At 42.6% G+C, this 17120-nt stretch overlaps 1 protein-coding gene across 1 annotated transcript in view; it reads right to left on the bottom strand.

The window, feature by feature from the left end:
* Samd5 (sterile alpha motif domain containing 5) overlaps nt 1-12322 on the bottom strand; it is a 53782-nt gene extending 41460 nt beyond the window's left edge. Inside the window, exon 1 of the mRNA XM_050161661.1 lies at nt 11575-12322. Within this exon, the coding sequence (XP_050017618.1) occupies nt 11575-12033 (459 nt within the window). The 5' untranslated portion in view covers nt 12034-12322. The remainder of the gene's footprint in view (nt 1-11574) is intronic.
* Nucleotides 12323-17120: the final 4798 nt, after the last annotated feature.

Here is a 17120-nt window from a genome sequence, read left to right as displayed (position 1 = left end):
GAGGGAAATGGGAGGCAGTGGCGGGGAAGAATCAGAAATCTTTAATAAATAAATAAATAATAAAAAATTAATTCACACTATGAAGGGATGATCTTTTCTCAACAGAATGGCAAAGAGATAAATAACTGAAGACATAAACTTCAGATTAAGAATAATTTACAGTCATTAGTATAATATTAGACTACTGGCTAGATGTTTATGAATGACCACTCTGCTAGGTATTACATGAGGTGCTTCTCACATAGTATCTCATTCATTCATCACAAGAGCTTAAGAAATGGGTGAGATTATAGCCATTTTATGAATGAGGTTCAGTGAGATGAAACGACTTCTCCAAATAAATAATAAATAAAAGCCCAACTCCATTCTACTTGAATACCTGTCCCCTGTATCCCTCCAGCTTAGAATAGTTTAAAGATTACTAATAAAGAATCTTATGTTAATGGACATACAAAAATCCATAAAATTTTAAACTAAACACATTCTTACATTTGGAAAAATCTTTGCAACCTCTATTAAAACATGATTAATGTCCTTAATATGTAGAAAGCACTGGCAAAATAAACAGAAGAGGGCAAAGAACAGGAGGGAAAAGGTGCCAAAAATAGGAAAAACACAGCTGTAATTTTAAGAAAACCACAAGCATAGAGGATTATTATCTGTAACTGAAGAAATGCAGTGTGGAGGGTGAGAAAATGCCATTTCTTAAAGTGACATTTTCAAATAACAGAGATTATAAAAATCAGTAACAATACGTGTAGGTGTCAGCCCAACGAGGGAATGCTGAAGCCAAGTAAGACTGATGAGACATAGCGTGACTCAGTATTAAAATCACTTTTGAAGTGGGGTGTAATTGGGAACATATTGGTTAAAACGTATGAAGTTCCAATTAGGATAAATTGTGGAGATCCATTATGCAGTACAGTGATTAGAGTTAATATTGATGTTTTGTACATGTAATAATTGCTAGGAGATTAGACCTTCAATGTTTTTATCACAAAGACAACATGATAAATATGTGAGGTGATGAGCAAACTAATGGCTGATTGAATCATTTCACAATGAACTCATATATAAAAATATCACACTGTACAACACTATAAATATGTTTGGTTTTGTCAACTGTACTTTCACAATGCTGAGAAAAGTCCATTTGCAAATGGTAATTTCTGACACAGGCTCAGCTTTGTGTATCTATCTAGACCAGGTATTTTTACACATATATGACTTTAAACATGAAATCTAAAAATTTTCAAGCAGTGTCATGCTAGAAATTTCCACATAGGTTATTTAAATTTTCTCTTAATCCACCTCATTGTTCTCTAAATTTCTTCAGGGAAGTGGTCCTATTCTTCAACATTTAAAAACAAATTCATATCAGCAGAATATGATTTACATTGCCAACAAGAACACCTTAAATCTGAAAAGTTCATTAATATTTACAAAGTAGCTTCACATGCATTATATCATTGAGTTCATATTGCTTGTCTTTGAGATGGATTTAGGCATGGTTTCATAAAGAGATAATTCTCCTAAAACCATCAGGATTTTATTTTTTACACTAACAGGAAAGTTGTTGCCTGTAGGAGTCATTAAGAACAAAATGACTTCTTTTTTAAATTAAAATTTTTAATTTATTTTACATACCAACCACAGTTTTCCCTCCCTCCTCTCCCCCACCTCTTCTCCACGCCCCTCCCTGTCCACTCCCTCTCTGTNTCCCTCCTCTCCCCCACCTCTATTCCATGCCCCCCTCCCATCCACTCCTTCTCTATCTCCATTTAGAAAGGGTAAGGACTCCCATGGGAGTCAACAAAGCATGGCATATCAAGTTGAGACAGGACCAAGCTCCCCTCTCCCCCTCGGCATTAAGGCTGGGTGAGACATCCCACCATAGGGAATAGGTTCTAAAAAGCTAGCTCATCCTCCAGGGACAGGTTCTGGTACCACTGCTAGGGGCCCCACAAATATACCAAGCTACCCAACTGTCATTCACATGTAGAGGGCCTAGGATGATGCCATGCAGGCTCCCTAGCTGTCAGTCTAGAGTCCAGAAGCTCCCTCCCATGAGCCGGGTCAGCTGTCTCTGTGGGTTTCCGCATCATGATCATGATCTGCCCCTTATACCCACCTTGCTCATATAATCCCTCCTCCTTCTCTTCCACAGGACTCCCGGAGTTTGGTCAGAAAATAGATGAGATCTTCTGGGTAAACTAGGGGTGGAGAGGGTAGGGGCATGGGATGGGGGGATGGGAACAGAAGGGATCATGAGGGACCAGATGTTGGGAACAGGACGGAGTGGGAGAGTAATGAAATAGCTGTCTTGATAGAAGGGGCCATTGTAAGATTAGGGAGAAACCGAGTGTCAGGAAAACTTCCATGAATCCACAAGGATGATGCCAGCTAAGACCCTAGCAGTAGTGGGGAGAGTGCCTGAACTGGCCTTCCCCTGTTATCAGATTCGTGACTACCCTAATTGTCGTTATATAATCTTCATTCAGGCAGACACAGAGATCTACAAAATGACTTCTTATCAAGAATATGCCCTATGGGAACCGAGAGGTGGTTTAGTGGGTAATAGCACTTGATACACAAGAATGAATCTAGATTTCTAGCACTCATGGAAAAAAGCCAAGCATGGCCTGCCATGCCTGTAAACCCAGCACTGGGGAGGACAGAGACAGGAGGGTCACTGGCAAGTATTTGCCACCAGACGAGCTCTGGGTTCAGTAAGAGATGCTGTCTCTCTCAAAGGAGTAAAATAGAGAGCGAGGTAGATTAGGACATCCATGTCCTCCTCTGGCTTTCATAGACATACATGTATATTTACATCATACATCATCTATACCACACTTATACACGTATACACCTATACAGAAAAGCATCAACCATATCAATCACTTTCAACAATATCAGTGATAAGAGTTCTTCCTGGGCAGGGCTGGGGGAATGTATGCCGAACTTGAAAGGTCTGTACAAACTTCAAATTTACATCTCTTACCCGCTGTCATTGATAAGTGTTGTGGTCTACATGGATGGTAACGCAGACACTCCCACACCTGCAGATGTAGCTCCAAGAGTGCTTTCAAGAGAGTAAACTTAGCATGTCACACCTGCATCAGAACACCACATAATCCCAAGAGAAGTAGTCAATCTGAAGCAAATAACAGTAGTATCATGATTTATAAAACCAAAACAATAACATGTGGGTTACTTCAATTCTATTATTCTTCTGTGACCACTTGGAGTTTATGTATTAAGATTTCTAAAGAGTAAAATGAAATACAAAGTGCAGGGTAAAATATCTAAGCAATAATTCTATTCAATAGATGACACATTTCTATTAAATTTGAACAATTTAAAATTATCTCATTTTAATTATTCATTGCTTTAAAAGTAAGGAACGAATAAAATAATAATAGTGAATTATTGCATGACTCTTACTTAAAATAATTTGTCAAATAGAGATGAGATATTGAATGGTGATGTGCTGGATGTCAAGCATGGTAGGTTTATCTTTAGCCTACTGTGTTCATAGAGGAAAAAAATCTTAGAATTTGTCACAACTGTTCATTATGAGTTTGGCTAGTAGAGTATACATAATAATTATTTTTCTTGTCTTTCTAACCTGATCCATATGAAGTAAATTTTATTTTGTTTATATTTGTAACATTATGGAAATTTAACAGCAAGCTTTTTAGAGATTCTTGGACCATTTATTTCAATTAGAAGTGGTAATGAGATCTCTTTAAACTATTAGATGTCACTTAGTCTTTATGGAAGACAAATTGTATGCTTAATGCCTCTTGGCATGATCCACAGTCATTGGTCTTTAATAGTTTTTATATTGACTGAAAACAAATATCGTCTTTTTTCCCTCTTCTAGTTCTCCCTAACCCAAATCAGAAATCAATTCAAATAGCATTATTTCATAAAACTTAGGGAAGGCCTGATAAAATCATTTCACCTCAGTCCTAAAAGTGGTGGTAAGATGTCTGACTCAGTCAAGGAATACACGTTGCTTCGAACTTTATCCAGGCTCTGAGCTCTGGAAGTGTTGAGCATCACAGTTTCTAGTGCATTTTCCTCTACCTCAGAAAATTTTCTTCCAAGTACCCTGGGATAGCATTTGACTAACCTTCAGCATGGGACAGACCTTCAGAAAAATTCACTTCACAGCGTGCCTTACCACGCAAGAACAGACACGGGTCTCATTGTGTCACAGGGCATCTCTGATTATGTACCTGCTTTAGTATCATATTTTTCCCGCTCAAGTGAAGGAATGCACTGAAAACTGTTAAGACTTGACTTGGAAGCATTAGGAAGGGATTTGCAAGAACAGAAGGAGAGGCAAATGCCAAGCCCTAAGGATACCATGGAACCATCTGAATGCTGAGTAAAGTATTGGGTAAAACACAGTTAGTGGATGTCCCTGTAGTCTACCTAAGTCCTCCCCAGTGCACCACAGACACCTTTATCATAATTACCTATTGGCAGAGATCAGTACTGGTGCTTTTTCATTTGAAAATACAGTGGACCTGATTTTGTAGGTTATGAATCCTTTGGGGAAATTTCCTCGTTGGCAAACATGAACCAACCCACACTAAGGTCATGTTCCTTATTGTTGTAAAAATACAAGAAGCATATAAATGTCATGCATCATAAAATCCACTCTATACATAACAATAAAATTACATTATTTTGTTGACAGATTATCTTTCCATCTCACATTTATTAAACATCACTCCTCTTAATTGCCTGATTTGGTTTCAATTATATAGATGTTTACCCAAAATCACATCTACCAGAGAAGAATAAGAGCTTCCCACCATGGAAGACTACATCCAAGAACATCTTGGTATGCATGAAGTTCAAGAAATGCTTCAAATATCAGCAAACTAAAAATTGTCTAAGTGAGTATTTTAAAGATCATGACCCAATTTTGAAAGAGCTTTATGTTTAAGAAATCATTTCCATTATCATAATCGTCATCACATAGAATTGATTCGACATCATTTGCATGAAAAGTCTACGATGGGTTTATTATTATTTAATGGGTATTACCAAACTTCCCCTACCATTGGTGTCAGGAGGCCCTTGTACATATAGAGTGTCTGCATTCCATTGCACATAGCATATGGATTTGGGGTACTAAAGAAACTGGGGATAACCTAGCCAAGCACTATCATAAGCCAGACTCTCCATCTGCCAAATGCTCTTTCAGAGCACCTGTTAATACAACTCACCAGAAGCCTTTTGCTTTTAGCTAGCAACACTAGCAGGGCACCTTTCCTGCCTGACTTTACATGTAAATCATCTCTAGCCAGATTTAATGGTTCATTTCTGTAATCCCAGCACTGAAGACGTAGAAGCAGGCAGGTTTTCTCTGAATCCTAGGCTGACTTGAGCTACAGAACATTCTTTCTAAAAATTAAGAATAAATTAAATCTTATGATTTAATCTCCCTGTTTGCACAACTCTAAATTATACAAGTGATGTGTTCCTTTAATAAATATTACTAAATTTAACCATTTTCAAAAGCAGTAGTGTATCATTTCTCCAAGGCATGAACAGTATTAAGTTCCTGAGGTGACAAACCAATTAGAGATCTATGATGGTGGAACATGAAAACTCAGTATGAGCAAGGAACTGTTCAAGATGGAGTAGAAAATTTAACATCTCTTTTACCTGACAGCTCAAATCCAATGGTTTTTCAACTATGTTTCCAAGACTCTGAGTGTGTTCTCTGTGTTTGTTTCTAGATTCCCTGAAGGTGTGTGTGTGTGTGTGTGTGTGTGTGTGTGTGTGTGTGTGTGTGTGTTGCTAAACTAAACCAACATACGTATATATTTTAAAGGTATCTTGACTTCAAAATTTTGGTCTAAGGATATGTTGTTTTTGGAAAAGATGTTCTGCTTTTGCTTCCACAGAGGATGAGAACCTGTGGATTCTTTCCAGACTAATGTGGTTTGATGGAACAAGATTTCTTGAAAGGTTCTCTAAAACCCTAAAATTACTTTGCCCAATAAAAAGCAGGAAGCAGTTTGGAGAGAAATTCCCAAATATTGCTTATAAATATTTGTTTGCCATTAAAGGGGTTATGCTATAGATATGAATACTTCTCATTGGTATGAATCTTGGTCTATTGTTAAAAAGTTTAGGTCAGTTTTGCTATATGTATATTTCTGCTCTTGATTAAGGTACTGTTTTTGTGCAACTCATTTAAAATAAAATGTATAATTAAGAAATACAGGTTAATAGTCATCTATAAAAGTCAAGCATGTAGTCATATTAGTTAGGTTTTCTTGTTGTACAGAGATATATTTCAGATGCATAGTTATTCTTCAAACCTTTCAAACACTAACACATTATGGCATTTAAAATATTTAAAAACTTAAGACTTTTCATGACAATGAGATACATCTGCTTCTGGCAGCACCAATCTACATCAAGAGGATGATGGGCATCTAAAAGGCTCCTTATGGAATTTGTTATCCATTTGGGCAAGAAACTGCTCTTGCCTGGACTGCTTCACTGGACATGCAGTACCCACAGAGAGATGACTGCTGAACTTGTTTAAAGGTGAGATGGTCCTTCCTTTAGGGTTCCTATTTCATGAAAGAGTCTGGCAGACAGTCTGCAGAAGAAAGTGACTGACAAACTGCCAATAAAGGTGGAACTGTCTTTGAAATTTCCTGCTTCATGGAAAAGTCTTCTGGATACTATGGGCCTGCAGGCTGAAGACAGATGCCCTAATGTTACAAGGCATTGATGTCTTGGCAGCAAAATGTCTCTATCAATTCTAGAGTTTGGGAAGTTGCTTAAAATGCACCTCCTGTTAACTTAGGTAGTATTAAATCTTCTGGAATCTTTGATGGAGTTGAAGAATAGATAGTAATAGTTACAGTTTTCTTTAACTATGGTAAAAATAAATTAGATATAAAACCTAAGACTCACAAAGATAGGATAGATGATAGAGTATTTTCCTTAATTGTGAAATGTAAATGGACTAAATAATGTAACTAAAATTGTTTCTTGATAACTGCTGTTTTGTTATATGTAATTTTACTATGTTAAAGTTAAAACTGTCCTTTTTAATCTAGACAAAAAAGGGGAGGTGATGTGGGATGTCCTTCTGTATGCTGTATGTAAATTGTCGAGAGCATGAGAAAAGCATCAGCTCTTGTGTCCTTTCATTTCTTCTTTCCAGTGTTCCAATTGGATCAAAACCAAAAAAGCCTAGAAGGATCTAGAATTGAGGATATTGTCTGAACTGGAAAAACTGAAGCTCATCAGCTTCCAATCTGTCTTGGTAATGTCACACAGGCACAAAGAATTCTTGGGAGGAATAATATTTATTGTCATGCTGTCTTCTGCCAAGACCCCAGGCAAAATTCCAAAGGACACAGAATGTCTTTGCCAGGATCTCTTCCTTTCTAATGCTCTGTGCCCTCCATGCAGAGAAGTTTTTGTAGGAACATGTCTCTCCAAATTTCTTCATCTTGGACTGCCCCCTCTGAGTATCCCTCACAACCTTATTACTGCAGAGTTAATTTAATTTATACTAATATGTGAATGACTGCTAACATTCCTACAACATTATTAAATAAAACTATTCCCTTTCAAATAGCTTCCACTGGTAGAGAAACAAGGTAACATTTTCCAGGGAAGAACTCCAGAAGGCTGTCCAGAATAAGATGGCTAAGCAGAATAAGAGCTCACTGAGCAAACCTGACCTAAACTCAAACCCAAAGAAAGACTGAAGAGGAGAATCAACTCCACAAAGATGTCTTCTGATCTTCACGCGGTGCCACGGTTCATACAACACCCCGCCGTACACACAAATCACACACAGAGCGATAATAATGATAAATAAATTAAAATTTAAAGAACTCTATAAATTCACCCTATTAATGTCCTACTTGGCCACAATGTGACCTGTTGAACAGTTCCTCTACCTTGAAATAGCATGGCTTCCTAGTGAGTTCTAGTAGTTTCTAGAATTCTACTTCCTCCGACTTCTCTGCTAACAAGTCCCCATGCTCTCAGTTCTTTGTAATAAGTTGGATGCACCTGTTCATGGTATCCTATGCTTCCCAGCAAGGCAATGCCACACATAGAATCACAATTTTGGAATTTGTCTATTTGTTCCCTGTTAGGCCTCACAAATCTGAGGGCAGGATATCTGCCTGAGTCCTGCCAACCACAGTAAGCTATAGCCTAAAGAAGGTATGCAATGGGGGAAACTCAGTCACATAAAAGTTATACACACAAAATATATATAAATTATATGCATTTATGTTTGTGTATGTGTGCATATAAGTACATCTCATCAGGGAGGTAGAAATCTCAGCTATGTCTACCCAAAAACAAACAAACAAACAAAAACAAAACAAAACAAAAGGAGCAGCCATGGGGTCCTCTGTGCTCTTGACTTGAAGCTTGGTCTTTCCAAGCTCTTGGTTTTCCAGTATAAAGAAAACCCTAGGGAAGGGTTTTTTTTGTTTGTTTGTTTGTTTGTTTTGGTTTTGTTTTTAAAGTTAAGTTCACTGATCAGGAAATCTGGACTGTTTCACTAATGCAAATTCTACAATCCCTTTAGGTCGTTCTTGAAAAAAAAAATCACTCAATTCAGATTTCTTTGCAAGAGGTTTCTCATCCCTACTGTGACCATTCTTGGCATGATCACCTCCATGTCACACAGTATTCTCAAAGTCCCAAGGATGGACCATGCTAATGGCTACCAGGTAGAGAAAGCCTGCTCTATCAAATTGAGTTTCAAAACAATATAATGAACAGTGTACATCCTGATCATGACCATGACAGAGCCGAGGAGATCATGAAAATCAGAACTACAGTGTGATCGCATTTTAAAGGAAAAGTCCCAGCACTGTTCGTGGGAGAAAGAACTGCATCAGAAAACAAATTCCCACACAACTGAAAATCTAGAACTTAAGAGGCCATCACATATAAACAGCAAATTCCAAATGAGCAATATGATTTGCGACTTCATGGTTGTATGTTTAGTTTAATGTGTATCAAGTATGCTTTGATTCCCATGTCTATGTGTGTTTTTCTTTCTCACAAAAAAGTTCTCCACCTCTGTTCTTTTGGTCCCCAGAAGGAGCTTTTTGAGGGAGGTAATAAAAACATTTCTGCCCTCATTTGATTCTTCCCATCAGTTAAAGAAGGAACATCTAGAAAGCAAAAGTGGCCGGGTGGTGGTGGCACAAGCTTCTAATCCCAGCATTCAAGATAGAGCCAGGTGTATCTCTGTAAATTGGAGGCCAGACTGGTCTACAGAGCTAGTTCCAGGATAGCCAGGACTACACAGAGAATGTTTGTCTTGAAAAACAAAACAAAAACAAAAACTAGAAAGTGAAAGTGGATAAGTTTTACCATTAAATATCACTATTGAGAGAGAGAGAAAGGTAGAAGTAAACTTGGAAGTAATGCGTGAAGGTGCAGGCCTAAAATCCTAGACAGGGTTTCTCTGTTTAATCATGGTTGTCCTGGAACTCACTCTGTAGACCAGGCTGGCCTCAAACTCAGACCTCAGAGATCCGTCTGCCTCTGCCTTCCAAGTGTTGGGATTAAAGGCGTGAGCCACCACTGTCCGGGCAGCAAGCTGAATTCTTTTCATACAAATCTGACTTCCAAAAATGTACTGTCATTAGGTGTGATGGTCACTCCTGTGATTCCAGCACTCAAGAGACAGAGGCAGGAGGGGGATGGAGTTAAAGACCAGCCTCAGTTATACAGTGAGTTCCTAAGCTACAAGAGATCCTGCCAAAAGAAAGGGAAACCCCATTGCCTTGTTACTTAATGCTGTAAGCAGGACTCATAGCTCAAAGCGTCTGCTTAAACATTGCATCTGTCCTTTAAATGCTTCCCAGCTTGTAAATGCGATGTTTAGGCTTGTTATTCTGTGCTTTATGATAACGGAACCAAAACGCAGTACTTTACACCATCCACTCTCACCCCCATCCCATGACTTCCATCCTCTCGGCCACATCTCACTGAAGTTGTCCTGAAGACCAAATCAGCCCTAGCTTGTCTTTTGGTGCAACTTCACTTTGCCTCCTGGGATATTAGGAACAATCATTGAGCTGGGCTCCTGCTCCTTTCATCGTGGACTAAGAGTGTGTTCTGCTCACCGTGATCCTTCTCGCCACACTGAGCATCCCATAAGGCTAGCCACCAATGCAACACGTGACTGTCCCTCTCCATTTCTGATCCCCATCAATGGGACCGTCAGAGCAGGTGGCTGGGACACGTGTTTGAGACAAGCCTTCCTTGCCTATCCTTACAAAAGCAATGTATGCTATCAGGCAGGTGATCTCAGCGGCCTCCCTACCTGCAAGATAACAGGTGGACGATAATAAACCTTCATTTCCTTTTTACTGTATCTACTTTTGCAAGCACCGACCCTTGAACTTGCTTCCATTAGGCATTATCACCTTCCCTTGAGGCTACAGAGCACCCCTGGAGCTGGGGCCACCCACGGGTATTTTCCCTTGCGGTGCTACGGTAGCAGTCCTGGCCAGCTGCCTGTTCTTGCCAGGGCTCTTTAACTGGGCTTCTCCAGGCCCTTTCTTTCAGCCTGAGATGTTCATTTTCCTAGGAGTAACCCAGCCCCTCTGCCACCAAACAGACATACTTAACTAAGCCAAAACACTTGGAGCTACAGACAGTACTCTTCTGTGAAAATGCACTTTCTGGTACTTGTTCAAACCCCGTTCCTTCGTGTTATCATGTCCCACAGGGCAACTGTGAGAACTTGTAGCCTGGTCTCACGTGTAAAAATTTCTTTCTGGGCGCTGAAATGCAACTTCCTCCTGTCCTTTCCCAAACAGGTCCACTCGGACTTTCTAGAAGGATCTACCTTCCTTTCTTTTGGATCAATAACTCAAACTAGTCATACCACAGATCCCAAAAGGTCCAATGATCCTGTTTGTTCAGCACTCCATTATCCCGGAATACTTACGCTTAGGAAACCTGTCTCATGTGAATAGGCACCTGTTTTGTGTTTACCACCCTCCCCCCACTTAGGTTCGTTGTTATTGGCACACTTCCTCAGTAGCAGGGAACCAACAGAGATCAGCAGGACCTGACTTTCCCTCCTCCCTTGGGAATAGCCACCTACTCCTCTTGAAGTTTCTCAAAACCCAGAAAAAGTAAAGAAAAAGAAAACAGAAGGTTGGAAATAAGGCAGATGTAACCCAACCTTTTGGTATTCTACAAACCCAAACACTAGTAGAGGCATTCAGATTTCCCCGGGGTCACCAAAAGCAAGTACCCATTGCCCCGAACCTGACAATCAAGCCCATATACCACAAAGTGCCATATGTCAAGTTATGAATTGTCTAGAAACACACACTCACGGAGTGGCTATTAGTGACGCCAGGACAGAAAGAATACACAGATAAGGTAGAAAACAGAAGAGAGTCCCAGACATCCCAAATACCCTGGCTTCTCAATTGTCACCAAGACAACTGCCAAGTTGCTGCAGAAGCGCCAGGCCTGGTCCCCACCTGCCGTGTCCCCAAGGCTGCCCAGTAGGCGCCTCCTTACCTTGCGCGAGTACGGGGGCTTGCTCAGGTGGATACCATCGCGGACCAGTTTATCCCGGATCATGATCTTCAGCTTCAGCTTGGGGTAGCTCACCAGCTCTCTGCTGCGGGGAGCGCTCGTCTGGCCACGGGGATCCCCGCGAGTGCCCTGGGCCGAGCCACCACATGACTCCCCCCGGCGACCTGGTGGCACCGAGTCCACCTGCGGTGCGGGTGGCACCGGCTGAGGTTCCAGCGTGAAGTAGAGGCCGGCGGCGGCCGCGTCCTGCTCCCGCAGTCGGCGCACAGCCTCCAGGATGCGCCGGCGGTGCGCTGGAGCCAGTACCCCGATGGCGTCCAGGTCCGGGTCTCCGATCTGCTTGCACACTTCCAGGTCATCGTAGCCATTATCCACGAAGGACTCAGCGTACTGCGGGAGCTGTAACGCTTTCAGCCACTCGTAAACTATGTTGGTGCACATGGCTGAGACTGGGAACTCACCGGCGAGTACCCAAGTGACACTGGCGGTACCAGTTCTTGGAACTTTTAATCCTCTCCTGGAAGGGGGTGGGGGAGAAGAAACGGCTGGAAAAGTTTCTCCGTTAGTGGATAGGATCCAGCCTCAGAGCAAATGCCATGGGAAGCAGCCTGGGAGAGCGCGAGCTTGAGCGAGAAGCGTCTAGCAGCGAAGTGGATTCCCCGAGCAGGCGCGGCGCTCGCGGGCTCAGGCGGCTGGGCGAGCCGCTCGGTTCCGCGCCGCCCCTGGACGCGCGGCCTCCGCGGGGAGGGGCGCGCGGGCGGGGCCGGGCACACCCCTCGCACCCGCGCGGGTCACCGTCGCGCCGCGCCGGCCAGGAGTTTACCCAGCCGGGACAGTCCGGGGGCTGCGCGCTGCATGTCGTTTCTGGCCGCCGCCGCGGGCGTCAGCACCCACGTTCCAAGCAAGGGAGGCGGCTCGGACTGGCAGACCCGCGGATGCGGGCGAGCGCCTGGTCTGCGCGCGTGTCAGTCACTGTCGTTCCTGGGGTCACAATGACCCGGCGGCTTTTAAGCTTCCGGACTCTGGTGGCTACCCTTGATATCTTTCGATATTTTTGTTGAATCCGACTTCTCTGAATCCTTGGATTTCTCTTCGCTCAGTTCCCAAGCTTATAGTGACTCTCGCTGGCGTGTCCAAGGGCAAGTCCCCACCACCCCACTGGGCTGAGCGAAGCTGTGAAGTCCAGGGTTCCTTCTCCTTTCTCGATGCACGTAGAATGTCTCTTCTAAGGAGCAGCTGCCAGGCTCGAGTAGCACGGTGTGTCTACCTCTGTGATCCTGCGCTCTGTGCTTAGAGCAGCAGCGTTTTGGCAGCAGGGTGGGCGCAACGTGGGGACCGTCCAGCCCGATGGGCGTGCGGCCCCTCCTCGCTACAGCTAGTCACGCGTGTGGGCCTCAGGAGGGGCACTCCTGCTCCTGATTGACTTGCCCTTCCAGGACCATCAGATCTGAGAAAGTTTGGGATGGGTTTTTACTTTCTCCTGGACCAGCGTGGCCCTACCTGGTCCATATACCCCCCATCAATTCCCACCCCCCATCCTGACACACACACACCGTGTTGTGTCAGACCCCCTCAATCTTGCCTGCTTTTTGCCTTTTCTCCACCTCTCATCACAATCAATCATTCTGCCCCGGGTGGGCGGCTGTGTGCCCAGGGACACGTGAGGTTTACAGCCTCAGAGGCAGGGATCACAGCAGACTGTCCCTCTCCTGCCCCAGGATCGCCTGCTAATCGATACACCACCATGCAGTTTGCTTTAAAAAGAACGCTAGGGCATCTAGCACTTTCTGTCTAGATGAGAGTAACCAAATCAACAGAGATTCCTCCTGGTGCCAACGTCCCAACTTTGAAGGTGTGGGGCGTGTGACCCGAGCTCCTGCACAGCCTTTCCCTGGGTCTGATCTTTTGGGGGATAAGATAAAACCTTAAGAAACCTTGCAGGTGGCAACAATTTCCTCCCTTTTCACAGAAGTAAAGACTCAGCTCACTCGACTCTTATCTTCTTCCTGAAGAAATCTCAATGGGGCCATGATTGTCACTTGCCATGACATAGATGGGTGGACACTAGTGGTTTTAGGGTCATGTCCCTATCCACAGGACTTCAAGTTGTGGAGAAGGGACTATGTCTCTCTTCCTCTAAACTGCCAGAGCCTAAACCCACTTGGAACAGGGACACTGAGAATCCGATGATATCTTTATGGCCTGGAAAATGCCTGATAGACCTGGATCCAAAATGCTCCTGTATTTCTACAGTTATAGGATGTGGGGGAGTGGGTGTCTGTGTTTCCAAGCTCCTAGACCCAAGAATCTCACTTTGAAAAATAGCTGCGGGTATTTTATTTGGGGAAAGAAGAGAGACAACGCAGGTAGTTATGAAGCTGCTCTGTCCCCAGCCCTAGATCACCCGAGTGGCCCTTTCCGGAGCCTGGATTAAGGTCCTCATCTTGTGCAAGACTGTGGGTAGCACAGACCCTCCCTGTCTAACACAGATCACAGCAAGCCCTCTATCCCTTGCCAAAGCAGGCTCACAGTGCCCCCTTGTGTACAAGTGCAGGAATTTTAAGGCGTTGCCCAAGTCCCAAACCTGTTTTGTTCACCAGAAGGAAGAGAGGGCTTTGTGATTCCTAGTGTCCTTAAAGTACAAATAATGTCCTCACAGACATTATATGACCACAATGCTTTGTCATGAAAACCTTTGAATTTCGGAGGGGGGAATATTTCAATAGGTTCAAAATAATTCTGCTACAAGGAAACAGAAGTTATCGGCAGATACTTGTTTGGAAGTTGTTATATGCCAGCATCTCCATGTATGACTAAACATATGTGGTAAATAATCGCATTATCCACTATCTTACAGAGAAAGTCAATACATCTCTGAAACGTTCACTCCCTGTTTGTTCACTCCAGAACCAAGGGGTAGAGAACTATGAAGAAAGAAACCCAGGGCCAGGCTTTCTGCTACTGGACTTTTAAAACCCCAGCAGCTGCTAGAGAAACACGCAGGAAATGTTGGGCTAGTTGTAACAGCTGCGTGTCTTATTTATTTTTGATGCTTGTTTTTTAAAAAGAGGAAGCTCAAAGCTCCTGAGTTTATTGCCGTGGTTTTTCTTTCCCAAGTTGCCTGAAAAGTCCAATAACATTACTTAATAGTCCTTTGCCTTCTCAAGCACAGACTCTTCCCCTCAGGGAGCCTAGGGGCATTCATTTTGTCTCATTAATCTTCAGCAAGCCAGTGAGTATTTTTATTTCCATTTTACAATTAGGGAAACTGTATTGGAGGAAGATGAATGGCTTGCCCAAGGTCATTTGGTAAATCAGGATAGAGACAAGAACAAGCCGGTCTTGTTGAAGCCTCTCCTCCTCCAGAGGCAGCAGGGATTGTCCCTTATTTATGTTCAGGGCACTGTCCAATTGGGAAATAAAGCATCCCTCTCGGGAGGGGATGGCTTTTATGAATTAATCATTTGTTAATCAGTCATAAATAAAATCTCTTGGCTTTTGACGTCTCGTTTTCCTCTTTGGCACACTTTTCCCGTGCTTGCTCAAGTCTCTATGTGAAGCTGAAGGACTTCTATGGCTCTGCTGCTGGCATAGCAAGGCTCTTAAGACACTTCCCTTATTTCTGAAGTCACAAATGCATAACTACTACAATATGCACTTGCCTCTACTTCCTGTGGAGGTACCTGGCTATAGTCCAGAATGGAAAGGCAAAACAAGAATGGGGTGGGGGTGAGTCGATGGTTCCGTGGACAGAGTAACTTGCTGCATGTTCTGATCCCGAGTCCAAATCCTTCTGCATCTAACTAAGAAGAGTTCGGCTAGGTACAGGGGCATGGGTCTGTAATGCCAGTGCTGGGGGAGGGGGAGGAGTCAGAAACAGGTAGAACCCAGGGTTGGGGAGGTCCGGGCTCACTGAGATACTGAGACCATTTCTCATAAAATAAGGTTGATAGTGATCTGGGAAGTTTTCAGAGGCTGACTTATGGCCTTAGACATACACACAGGAAATCACCACGTGCATACGCACACACACAGACACACATAAAGAAGTGACTAATTGTAAGATTTAGAAGCCATCAGGAGCTAAAAGCCCATTCCACAGCAATTGCAGCATCCATATTTGCACAGAGGAAGTAGAGTTCCAGAAAACCCAGGTTTCCTATTGAAGTTCACTTACATGATGGATCCCATTTCTCTTCACCCTGCCCTGGACTTCGTGCAACATTATCTCTTTTTATGTGGTTATTGTCAAAATCATATTTATTCATCAGTGTTTATTGAGTAGACAGTTCCAGACACCAAAGCAAAAACCAGTTTTCTCTTCATTAATGGGGACTGAAGAGGTTTAACTGGCAGGGTTTTCTGTTGTTACTGTTGTTGTTTTTTAATGTGCTCTCCCACCCAATTACTGACCACATCTAACCCATCTTAGCTTCCAAGATCAGACACACCCAGGGGCGTGTGGCTGGAGACCTGTGCTCTGTGAATTGTATCAACTTGACACAAGCTACAGTCATCAGAGAGGAAGGAGCCTCAGTTGAGGACACGCCTCCATGAGACTCAGCTGTAAGGTTTTTTTTCTCAGTGATCAATGAGGGGAGGCTCCAGCCCATTTGTGGGTGGTTCCATCCCTGGGCTGTTGGTCCTGGGTTCTATAAGAAAGCAGACTGACCAACCCATGTGAAACAAGTCAGTAAGCAGCACTCTCCCATGGCCTCTGCATCAGCTCCTGCCTCCGGGTTCTAACCCTGCTTGAGTTCCTGCCCTAATTTCCTCCAATGATAGACAGGAAGTAGAGGCCAAATAAACCTTTTCCTCCCCAACTTGCTTTTGGGTCATGGTGTTTTGCCACAGCGATGGAAACCATAACTAACACACACACTATTAACTAGATTTTGAAATTGGACCCTTGACATTCAGAGTCCCTCCCACTTCTCTAAGTGGCTGTCATGATCCTGGTCACCGCCTTGAAACACCAGGGTTATTTACCCCGCACATCTTTTCAAGTACCTTTAGTTTTTACAAGGTATTTTTGAGGGATGCTACTTTCTAGAGTTTTTCATTAAAGAAAATTAAAGAAAAAACCCAATATCGATTATTATTTAGTATATTGAGGTTTGGGTTCTTTCCATTTGATTGCTTCACTGATTTAACTAGGTTTTGTTTTATTTGCAGCAGTGACTCCGCTTTAAATGAGAATCACTGGGAAAATAGATTGTGGAGAAAGTTTCTATTTAAATACCATTTCAGAACTATTTTGCAATGATAATAACTATGGAACATGCAAAGTTAACACTGACATTCTCAGTGTAATTAATGATAATTAGATTCAGGTTTAAAAGTCTAAATATCAAAAAAAGCAGCTTTTCTGCTCAGTAACTCGATTCGAGGTTGCCAGATTAAAAAAAAATAATAATTTGTTTTGAAATTTTCCTGGTGTTACATAAGGTTCCATACTATTTTATTTAGAAGATAAATGTTCGTACCTAGTGTGTATAAAAATTAAATTTCATTAACATCTATTAAAC

The sequence above is a fragment of the Alexandromys fortis genome, unplaced genomic scaffold (genome assembly GCF_014885135.2).
Source record: "Alexandromys fortis isolate MF-2015 unplaced genomic scaffold, M_Fortis_MF-2015_v1.1 scaffold_134, whole genome shotgun sequence".
Lineage (NCBI taxonomy): Eukaryota > Metazoa > Chordata > Mammalia > Rodentia > Cricetidae > Alexandromys > Alexandromys fortis.
The sequence above is the reverse complement of the archived record's forward strand: the minus strand, read 5'-3'. Positions and strand labels throughout refer to the sequence as shown.